The sequence below is a fragment of the Dioscorea cayenensis genome, chromosome 5 (genome assembly GCF_009730915.1).
Source record: "Dioscorea cayenensis subsp. rotundata cultivar TDr96_F1 chromosome 5, TDr96_F1_v2_PseudoChromosome.rev07_lg8_w22 25.fasta, whole genome shotgun sequence".
NCBI lineage: Eukaryota > Viridiplantae > Streptophyta > Magnoliopsida > Dioscoreales > Dioscoreaceae > Dioscorea > Dioscorea cayenensis.
The window spans coordinates 27,928,858-27,940,660 of NC_052475.1; the positions used below are offsets into that span (position 1 = coordinate 27,928,858).

Here is an 11,803-nt window from a genome sequence, read left to right on the forward strand (position 1 = left end):
ATCCCTCTAATATGAAAAATGGTCATAACACATATCAAAATAACAACACTGATTATATTTTATTTATTTATTTATTTGTAATAAAATCAAAATTTTAATACAAACCAAAATTAACAATATTGTTAAAAAATTAACCATCAAACTCTGCATATTAGCTTGCCTCACATGATAATTTTTTATAAAATCATTATACCACTGGCATACCATCCTACATATGCCTATTTGTCACCTTTATTTAACCAAAAAAATTAAAAAGCTTTGTTCAACATTAAAAACATAAATCTGACGCATAACAACAACTTACAACCATCACCACATAAGCGTGATAGCTAATTTCTCCGGAAAGACTAGAGGTTCATCAACCATTCACAATAACTCCTCACATAAGCATCAATGCATAAAAATGCTTCTCAGGAGGCTACACTAAACGCTGAATATAAATATTACACTTTCAGTAATACTTTTATTGAATCTATTACTTTCTATACAACACCAATCAGTATACAGAGTTGAGCATTCTCATCAAGCAGAATATGCAAGAACCGCAAACGGGAAATTGACTATTAAAGACATGCATAGAAAGCAAAATACAGCAATGATTAATGGACGGTTTAATTGACATTTGTGACAAAGCTGGCTTTTGCTGCTTACTAGATGCAGCTTGAGTCCCTGCCAAATATGGCACGCTTCAACCAGTCTGATACCACAAGGACCCTTGTGCGCCAGCTGACTTGTTTGCTGTGCATGTGCATTCAAAGACAAATAATAAACATACAAATTCAGGCATTGGTGTAATGGAGTTTAAGATGAACCTATTCGGTTCCTAGACACAAATGGTAGAGATTGTTTACCTTGCATAAACAGAGTACCAAAGCCACTGCGAACCATGGCCTATAGAAATCCAATCTCCAGGAAGCTCCGCGGCCGCTTGCTCTCCACCCAGTGGAGCGAATTGCCCAAAATGCTTGTACCTTCAAGAAAATGACTGACAATTAGCAGCTGCTGCTGGATAATGAAAACAGTAGAGTAACCAATAAGCAAAGTGAAATAGGAGGCACCGGAAGGGTTTAAATCGATGGCGACCCGATTGAGTCATACGAAGAGGACCTTCTGGATTCTCAGCACAGACCTTAATCTTGTTGAAGCATTGAGCAAGATAATGTCCTTGTTGTGCAGCAACCTGAAATTGTATTCCGAAAATTTTTACAGGATGGTCCCCATGATTGATCATGAAATGCCAGTTCATTGAAGTTAACAAGAAAATACCTGAGCTGTCGCAGGGAGAGTCTTCACTTGTGAATCAACATCGGCAAGAGCTTCCTTGAACTGTTCAATGTTTATATCCACTGATGCTTTTGCAGCATCACCTTTCGCGTCTTTCAAGAGATCTAGAAAATCACTCATATGCTTCGTCTTCAAATATAGTTCTACTTGCGGATACCTTGCATAGATGTCTTCTAAAACATCTTGGATTTCCTCTACAGTTAATGTTCCTGAATTGTCTTTGTCTGCTACCTTAAAGATTGCAGAGATATCTTCCTGAAAGCATGAAACTATGAGGCATAAAGAAACCAACATTTTCCAAATACTCAAATGAGATATCCAAAATGTTTGTTCAATGACAATGTATTTGACTATAAAAAGCTTCAAGAATTTCTTTCTCCTATATTGGTAACAGCAATGTATCTGGGCCACTGCCACATAATTGGACGATACTACAAGAGCTTACCAACAGAGGCCAAACAAGTTGGTAATACAATGTAAATTTCAAGCATTCAACTTACACAGAAATAGATCATCCTGACTTGATTGAAAAACCTAAAGGAAATTACCAAATTGCACATACCATCACTTTCCTTTGATCTATTGTGGCACAGTCACCAAGTGCATACACATCTTCACATCCACAAACTCTAAGCCATTCATTAGTAGCTAGCACACGCCTATTAGACTGTGCAAATAAAAATGAAAAACCACAGAAAGAACAACCATTCTAAGGAAAAGTCAATGGTAAACAAGAAAAAGAAATTGAATTATTGAGGCATAAGTTTAAGATCGATTAACTTGACCAATTTGTTTCATGAAGTCCAGTATGACAGGCCGGGTAGCGATTCCAGTAGACCAGACAGCCATTCCATACGGTACAGAAATCTCTCCCATAGATTTACTCTTCATGGTGATGTCCTTGTCCGACACCTTCACAACCCGAAAACCTGTCTTCACTTCTATACCATCTCTTTGAAATTTCTCTTCTGCAAAGTTTGCGATTCTCTCATCAAACCTGCAGGTTAATAGCCAATAAAATCAAAATAAATCCCAACCTTTGCAAAATAAAGAGAGAAGATTTGAAACAAAAATTAGATTAAGGTTAATCAAGGGATCCTAAGAATTAAGAAGACGGATAACGTAAAACACCATCACATTAGGACTACGTACAAGCATGGTATTGTGAAGATGCTCTGAGACCAGGAAACTTAGCTACTGAAAGCATAGTCAATAAAAATTAAATGGAAGCAAATACTAAAAATCCTCCATGGTTTGCTTCCATCATTAGTATTTGCTCCATGACATAAATGTGACTAGTATCAGCAGGCACAATTTGATAAACCAGGATTTGGTTCCAAGAAAGGCAGCTGACTATGTTCAAATTGTTGCAAACAAAGATGTGCAGCTGACTACATAAAAACATAAGAAGTTTGGCTTTGACTGTGATTTGGAGAACAGGGTTGGACAACAACAGCACCACAAAAAAAAGAGAGAGAGAGAAAAGAAAGAACCCACTGGACAAACAGATGAGAACATTGTGCTACAAAAATAATGAATAATGTAAAGTCAAGACATGCTATAAGTGTATAGGAAGCAGAATACCATGATGCAAGTAATAATCAACATAAAAGGTGCAAATGGTAAGACATTTATAGAATGCAAAGGAACAAAATTAGCATGCATGACATGCTACACAGATTTGAAAATTTAGCAGCATCCTTAATATCTCAAGTGTTTTAAGTTTCAACAATGGCGCATGGAAAGAGGATGCAGAAGAGAACTAGTAATGCACATGTTATACAACACAGTTTGAAAAATGTTGCATCAAACACATTATCCAGCAACAAAGATGACGTTTAAAACTTTAAAACCACTTCTTACATGTTAAGTATATGCTCCCCAGATTGAATAAGTGATATCCTCACCAAATCTTTAACTTTAGGATATAATTTAGCCAAATCTTCAGTGATAAAATCATGTAACTCTGCAGCAAATTCAACCCCTGTTGGACCACCTCCAACAATCACAAAATGAACATCTTTCCTTCTTTCTTCCTCATCAAGATCTGGTAGGTTGGCTCTTTCAAAACAAAGCATCACATCCTTACGAATGTTCTGAGCATCCTCTACTTCCTACATGCAAGCATGCATATTGAACCAAGATGATCATTGTATAAGAACAAAAGCTGAATTAAGATTGTTAAGAAAAGAAATCACAGTTAAGGCATCAAGGAAATGAGCCTCATTTCACAAGGATGACCTCGTAGAAACTAGACATATTTTTGAATGTTTCAAAACATAAAAATATGTAAAGAAATTTGTGAATGAAAGCTAAACCCAGGTTACCAACAAGACTGCATTTGTAAAAATGGAAAGATATAAATAATTTTCACAGGTAAAACTACCTTCAGAAAATGACAGTTCTCTACAACACCAGGTGTGTTAAATGTGTTCACCCTGGCCCCAACTGCAATCACCAAGTAGTCATAACTAACTATAAATTCACGACTGCTGTCTGACTTAGTTGCGATACAAGGAAGACAGTGAACTTTTTTGTTGATGGAGTCAATCTTCAAACATTCACCATCCCAAAATGTAATTTCACCATCTTTCTGCAAAGAAAATAATTTCGATACAGAATAAGAACTTCAAACACAAATTTTTGTTCAACAAATAGCATACAATAAAAAGCAGCAATTTAGCAAATCCAATATACAAAATTAATTAGATCAAAGAACAACAACAGGATAAGTGGAAAGAATAGCACTTCAGGAGCTCCAAAACTAGACCCATATTATCCATGACACTAGCTATGACAGTGCACAATAAAATGACGACTACCCAACCATGGATGCCATTTTAGAATTCAGAAAACTTCTACAGAAGGCAAATCTTCATAAAAGGAGTTAGTTTTTAATGTGGCTTTCCATACTAATTGAACTTGCATCCTGCACTACTCCAATCCCCCAGACAAAGTGAGGTGTGCAGTTCAACAGTTCAAACCTATTTAGCATATATTCATAATTAAACTTCAAATGAATTCACTGAGTAGAAACTCAAAGAAAAATATCAATAAAGAGCAAGCCCAATAAAATGTTGATTGACAGTTAAAAATAATTGGATACCTTTTTTATGATTTTGCGGATAGGCTCAACAATGCTTCGGGCATCTACTGTTCCACATGTGACACTCGGTAATAGAGGAGTAAATGCAAAGTAGTTACGAGGTGACACCACTTGCACATCATACACACGACTATCTATATTTTTTAAGAAACTCGTACCAGCCCAACCTGTTCCAAGCACTACCACTCTTTTCCTAGTAGACATTTGAGAAGATTTAATTTCGTCATCTGATTTTGCATCAGCATATGCCACAAGACCTCCACTACTGTAAGTCAGAAAGTTGAGTTGGGATGAGTAAGCAAAGTTAGGATCCAAAAGAATTAAGACTATTGAATTGATAATTACTAGAAAAGTAAATGTAGACAGAGTGAAGTGATTGAAAATGATAGCAAATCTAAGATAGTTCTATCCAGGAAAACAAAATACTGAAATAGAGTCCAAATTAATGTGGCTGAGGAAGGTAAGATTTAACTTTCAAATTTAAGGCCATCAATATCCACACATCTAACTGAATTTTCATATGATGACTATTAATACACAGACAAGAAACCATGCAAAGAAACTTTGCAAAATGACAAGCAAGTAGAGATTGACATCAGCAAACCATAAAGATCAAAATAAGTGAAGTGCCATACATCTGACTACATCTTCTCTTCTTTATTTTTGTAAACAGAAATAGAGCACCTAACATCATTCCATCAGAATGAGGGAATGATGTAATGAGATACACAACCAGCTGGAACAGCTAGCTTAAATTCTACAATGAAATGGCCTGCTCAAATCTATTTTATTCTATATAATTATGTATTTGAAGTGTGGAATTTTCAGAAGGATTTTAGGATCACTATGAACTTAATATTTCTAGCACATTCAAAGTCCTTCACAATTTTCCTAGGTGGAAGTTCCAAAAGATTAATGCATCTCACTGATCTCAGGATACAACTCGTAAAAATAAAAGACCAAATCAATACAAAATACACACAATCAACAATTGCACACAAAAAGTCCATTCATTTTCCCCTTCCCAGAGGCACTGAGCTGTGAATACCTCAAATTCAAGAACAAAAACCCAAAGCATCAGCCATAAAAGTGTGTAGAATTAATATTTCCTATTCAACTAAAACAAAAGTTTGCAGAACAAAAAGCAAACCTCTCAAGTTCTAACTTCTAAATTTCCAACCAAAAACACAATATGTACAAGACAAAAGCGCCAAAGATCAATGCATTTCAGTGCACAACTCATAAAAGTAACAAAGCCAAATCAACGCAAACATACACAATCAACAATTTCGCACAAAGAGTCCATTCCTTTACCCTTCCAAGCAGCATAATGAACGGTAAATACATCAAATTCAAAAAACCAAAAAAAAAAATATATCCAACTGTATTCGTCCTAAACAATGCGTAGGTAGAACTAGTGTCCTGTGTCCCCTAATCCACTAAAACAAAAGGTACCAAATCAACTAGCAGCAAAACAGATCAAAAGATAACGCGACCAACCTCACTGCAACGAAGATCAAGAGCTGGGAGTAGGTAGGTGTGCCTCGGAAAGCTTGAAGGAGGCGGTCGAAGACCAAACCGGATCGGCTCATGACTGCAATATGTGGCCTTTGAACTCAGGATAAGAATGAAGTAGAGATGGAAAGAGGAAGCGCGAGCAAGAGTTGACAACTCTTCGACAGCGCGTGGCCTATGAACTCTTCACTGTATGATCGGTTAAAGAAGGTTATGCCATCTGTATCCTAAAATGGAGGTAACAACGGTAAGATACCGGGCTCTTTTGCGTTCCCACACTCACGGCGTAAATATTCCAACGGTCTCCAAATACATCTTTTAATTAAAATAATCATCTTTTCTAAATTAAAATAAAAAATAAAAGACTTTCCTGGAAGACTATCCGCAACAAGTAAAAGCGGATTTCATTCTCACCTCTCTTTTACGGTTTTACCATTCCCAATAAATAAATAAATAAATAATCAGTTACACGGGCAAATTTTTCCTCGGTTATTACTCATACATTTGTGGTGATTTTTTTCCTATGACTTGCAAGTGGGCATACAATTGTTGGTATACTCATACATAACAGGTGTTTAACTTTATTAAATTTAACAGGTAGAGATTGAAGACTAGACAATCAATGTCAGTAGTTTTTTATAAGCCAGATTCCGGAATTCAAAACTACTGGCGTTGAAGATAACAGAGCGCTGACAATGGCACCTGCATATTCATTCATTTTGAACGCCACAAGAAGCAGGTGGATGGAAAAAAATATGCCAGGGACTGCACTAGTTTGAAACGTAACTGCACTAATACTTTATAACATAAAATTATGTTTTATAAACGTACTCGCCTGTATAATCACTATAATTAAACACACCAAATAAAAAAGACATTTTACATGTACAACATATTTTTAAGAAGTATATCCATGGACCATAACCTTCTGTGCAAGGCTTGGTCTCAAAAATCAATTTGCTGAAGAGGTGCAGCTTAAGTCTTTATCAGAGATTAACCACTGACCAGTCCAACCGGCAACAAGCGCTCACTGGAGCAATTATAACAGAAAAGCCAAACTTGCAACCCAAAAGAAGAAAAAAGGGCTGCAAGCATTATATTCTGTATCCATATAGGAAAGAAACAAATCTTCAGTGATGGCCTTGATTATTAATTCAGTTACATAATCAAATGCCTCACACTCTTTCCAAGCTCGTCGAAACCAAGAAGAATTCCTCAGTTCATTCCCTGCACGCCTCCTGACAAGCTATAAGTGATACAGTCAAGCAAAAAGTATGAATTTTGTGCCGTAGTTTAACCCCATCCTCATTGACTTGGGAGAGGACGAGTTGATAGACAACACACAATCTCCGAGTTTTTCAGCCTCAATGCCTACAGTTGTTAAAGCATGAGGATAGTTAAAACTCAAAAATAAAAAAATACCCCACTGAATGAGAACCACAAAACAGAAGACATATGACCCATGACAGAACACTAGGCAACTTGGAACTGATATGACTGCATTGTGCTACCCATCAGAATGGTAACTTGCTTAGATGTTAGAAATATAACTTACAACAAACAATGCTGACAAGGCTAGAATCACTAAATAAATACCAACAAATAAAATGGAAATCAGAGTTTAAAACTCGACCATCCAACATAAAGCTTGATGTTATATATTGTGTTCCATTCAAGTAGTTTCCCCAGCAAATTATTATGAACACTACAAATATCAAAAGTCTAAAAAAATAATAATAATAATTTTCTAGTTAACCTTGCTTAAATGCTACTGATACATGAACCAATTTTGCTTAGATCTGATTAATTCGCATTCTATTCCTAAAATTTTTTTAAAAACACTACAAATTTGAGCCTGGCCAGCTCCACAGCACAACATAGAAAAAAATGCCACCAGGCGCACATCTTCAATCATATATACAATAAATTTATAGTTGAACACACCAAAGACAGATATTCTACATATATAACATAAATTTAAAAACTGACCAATCCATCAGCCAGTTCTTGCTCAATTATGTAGCTAAATCAAAATAATTCACTTGAGTAAAGATGAAGACCTATAAGAGATCAACCACTGACCAATCCATCTGCTCTCAAGTGAAGCAATTACAATAGAAAGGCAAACTAGCAACCCAAAGCAAGACCATGAAATGACAGCATTACATTTTATCTAAATGGTGGAAAGAGACTAATCTTCAGTGGTGGACTTTGATCAGTAATTCAGTTACATAGTGAACAGTTTGAAGTATTGCCATTTAATGCCGAAATTTTAACCCTATCCACATTAATTTGGGAGAAAGAGTAGATAGACAACACACAATTTCTGAGCTTTTCAACCTCAATGCCTATAGTTAAAGCATGGGGATAATTAAATCTCCAAAATAAACAAACTTTATTCAATCAAAACCACCAAATCAGAAGGCATATGAATCATGACACAAAGTTGAGCATCTTTGAAGACTGCATTGTGCTTTAACCCATAAACACAAGCTCATCCCCCATGTATCAATTCAATTGTATGCTAAAAGACAAAATAAGCAACTTGCTTAGATGTTGAAAATAGAAATTTTAATTTATAATGTTGGTATGTATTCAATAACTAAATTCGAAACACCAAAATAACCAATATGAAATCAGAGTTTATAAACTCCGGCATGGAGAGGCTTTTAAAAGATTCATATAAAACGGTAAAAAATGAGGGACTGGTATTTTTTCTTACAATTCTGTATTTGACATGTTACCGCATGATGCAAGTTAACAACAAATTGAATATTGTGCTAGTGCTTATATACTAAAACTCATTTGATGTGTCCTAATACCAAATATGTCACAAAACATGATTCATTTGAAGATATTACTATTTTTGCGAAATATCACAAACAAAGATATAAAGAATATTAATAGATCCATGATATTACTTTAGTTGTGGGCATGATATAGAATTATATCATGATCCACTAATATACTTCATATCCTTGTTGCATCTTCCGGTTTATATGAAATTCCACAAAAGTGATGACTGTTTCAAATGAATCATGGCATGTCTGATATTAGAGCAGATCCAATAAGACTTGGTACATAAGCACAAGCAAATCTGTTGTTTACTTGCATCACAGGGTAACAAGTCAAATACAAAATTGTAATTAAAAATATTTCATGAATTAAAATATAAATTTGTAAAAATAAAATAAAATTTTTACCATTTCATATGAGTACACGCAAACAAACGATGAAAAACGAGTTAACCCAAGTGATCCACCATGCAATTAGGTACATGGTTCTACAACACATCCATTTTGCAGACAAACAAATTATAAGCGCCACAAATATCAAGAAAGTACAAATAAAAAATGAAATTTTTTTTATTGTGTTTAAATCAGCATCATACACATTCTGCTACTATAATCTTATTTATATCAAACTAAATCTAAACAAGCATTTCCATCCTAAAAATAAAAAAAATTCAAACAACATAGAATTCTTTACTAATTAATCTAAATCAACTTAATAGCAAGGAACCAAAAACAGATGGAACTTGAAATTAGATTCTCAAAAATTCGCAAATGAAAAACAATACAAATTGGTAAAAAGCCTCAGATATATCTATTGATGTCATTACAAAATTGCTTCCCCAAGTAGGTTCTCCCTGCAAACAGGGACTTGGTTCCACAACCCATCCATTTTGCAGACAAATCATCATAGGCAAAAGAAATAAAGCAAAAAAAAATGATTTTTAACTCAAAAACAAATAAAACGTGAAATAAAAACGTCATTAAAAATAAAAAAATTGCTACATACTCGTAGGAGAAAGGCTCAGATACTATCCAGCGATAAAGTTCTCAATCATGTACAATCTGAAGCAGAACTAGCTTTTTCAAGCAATAGTTTCCATCACAGCCGCATCAAAATTAAATACAAAACAAAATTAGGAGAAAACCCTCAAAATCAAGCAATGAAAACAGGAATCAGTTAAAAAAAAAGGCTCATATTAAGAAATTCAACCATATTTTCCCATGTGCTTCATTATTACCTTCAGAAGCGCGGGTATATTATAATCATTGCCAAAATTCAAACAAACAAATTTGAAAACCAAGAATAAAGAAAACAAAACATAGATCGATGTTGCGAGAGATTTTAGAGGCAGATTCATAGAAATAGAAAAACAGCCCCCACGTGTAACCTCGCTGAAAATAATCTATGCCTCCATGACTAAACCCTTTGCGTATTGAAATCTCAAAAGGCTAAAGGTGAGGAGAGGCAAATGATGAAGGACATGGATTTCGTGGAGATCTTGGAGAAAATTTCTAGGGTTACTGATCGATCTACTAAGGAGGGGCAAGGATCTGAGGTGGAGAAGAGAGTAGAGGAAATGAAGCGCAGTGTGGCTATAGAGGGGAAGAATAAGGGGGATAACGATGGTGTTTATAGGAGTTTCTCATAAACCCTAGTCGTGGATCCAACGGCTGAGCTTCATCGGAGAGAGAAACGAATCGAGATAAAATCATAAAATCACTTTGAATCTTTTGATCAATAATATTTTTTAAATATAGATATAATAGATTTTTTTTTCAATTATTTTGTTAAAAAACTGTTTAAACAACTCTTTTGGTTTTTTTTTTTTAAGTAACTTGTCTAATTTTAGAGATTTTTTTATCTTTATCAAAAGAATATAATATATCTATGTGAATTTTTTTCATCTAATTTTATTTAATTTAATAAAAAATAAAAAATTGTGTGGTAACTTCCAAATGGGAGCAAAATATAAACAAAAAAACCATAGGTGTTAATTGGGAGAAAAAATAGAATGAGGAAGGCCTCATCCAAGCGGCGAGTGATGAGCCACAAATAGATCTTATTAAAAAGGAGAGTCATCTGACTCGCTCGCGGGAGTTGGTGAAGTCAAAAATTTTTGAATTCTAGGTCCTATAAAAGTCAAACTACTTTTGATCGTAGCAAGAGATTTCTCGAAAAAAAGTTTAGACAAATTTGGAGCTACATCAATCAAAGCAAATAAACAATTGGTCAATTTTACATATAATCGAGGAAGTCTCTAAGGCAGCAAAAGAAAAGACACGCCTATTACATTATGCCCAAATGCCTTAACAAAATAACTGAATAAGGAGGATGTCAATGGGATTTGGGATAAATTTACCCTTCATCTCCCAAGAGGTCTAAAGACTCTAAACATCTAAAAGGGACATAGGTAAGACATTGCAGAAAAATACCACAAAGTGAGCCCAGATACGCATTGAGAAAGCCCAAACTGAACATGAGGGTGCTCAGTGTCTTCCACTGCAGCATGACAGAGAGTGTAGGTAATTATGGAGATATGACTGCAACTTCTCTTGCCCAGTATTTCCAAAGAGAGAATCTTGTTGTGGAGGGCCATTCGGAAGAAGGCTTTTACTTTAAGTAGGCAATGCCCCTTACAAAGAGTTTTACCAAAAGTGCAACAGCGCATCCCACTATCATAAAGGAAGGAGTAGAAAGACATGATCGAAAAATCCTTGTTGCCTCATCTATGAGATTTAGAGCCGCTACCTTGTAAAAGGTTAACCAACAGGGTTTAGTGAAGCAAGGAGAGTTTGGCAAGAAACTAGGTAGGAGCATTATGAAGGAAATCCGCAACTGAACATAGTGGGTCTCTTCAAAATCCGCAACTCTCATTTAAAATTGATTGAAAGGAATAGGTTGTTGACTTTATAAAATATATATATATATATATTAAATATTTTTCATGTCTTTTATATAAAAAAAATTTTGCAAAAAATTAATTATAATTATGTTAATTCATTTATATAATTTTTTAATAATAAATTTGCTTATCTATCCACATAAAAAAACTTAAAATTTAATTACTTTTTTCAAGTATTTCGTTAAAATGATTATTTAAAG

General features: G+C 34.7%; 1 protein-coding gene and 4 non-coding genes across 5 annotated transcripts; all 5 read right to left on the reverse strand.

Moving 5' to 3' along the window:
- Positions 1-431: 431 nt before the first annotated feature.
- On the reverse strand, positions 432-6,170 carry LOC120260634 (external alternative NAD(P)H-ubiquinone oxidoreductase B1, mitochondrial-like). The gene is made up of 10 exons (XM_039268163.1): positions 5,891-6,170; positions 4,391-4,655; positions 3,671-3,877; positions 3,148-3,398; positions 2,065-2,281; positions 1,847-1,951; positions 1,267-1,539; positions 1,059-1,180; positions 852-971; positions 432-738 (listed from the first exon to the last, which is right to left on the reverse strand). The coding sequence occupies exons 1-10, from the start codon at positions 5,980-5,982 to the stop codon at positions 651-653; spliced, it is 1,740 nt and encodes a 579-aa protein (XP_039124097.1). The 5' UTR covers positions 5,983-6,170; the 3' UTR covers positions 432-650.
- Positions 6,171-7,181: 1,011 nt separating this feature from the next.
- On the reverse strand, positions 7,182-7,288 carry LOC120262698. Its single transcript, XR_005536955.1, has one exon. It is a non-coding gene; the product is annotated as a small nucleolar RNA snoR97 (small nucleolar RNA).
- An 871-nt stretch (positions 7,289-8,159) lies between these two features.
- LOC120262699 lies at positions 8,160-8,265 on the reverse strand. The gene has a single exon (XR_005536956.1). It is a non-coding gene; the product is annotated as a small nucleolar RNA snoR97 (small nucleolar RNA).
- A 1,233-nt stretch (positions 8,266-9,498) lies between these two features.
- LOC120262678 lies at positions 9,499-9,612 on the reverse strand. Its single transcript, XR_005536936.1, has one exon. It is a non-coding gene; the product is annotated as a small nucleolar RNA Z278 (small nucleolar RNA).
- A 275-nt stretch (positions 9,613-9,887) lies between these two features.
- Positions 9,888-9,972, reverse strand: LOC120262703. Its single transcript, XR_005536959.1, has one exon. It is a non-coding gene; the product is annotated as a small nucleolar RNA U36a (small nucleolar RNA).
- Between the last annotated feature and the right edge of the window lie 1,831 nt (positions 9,973-11,803).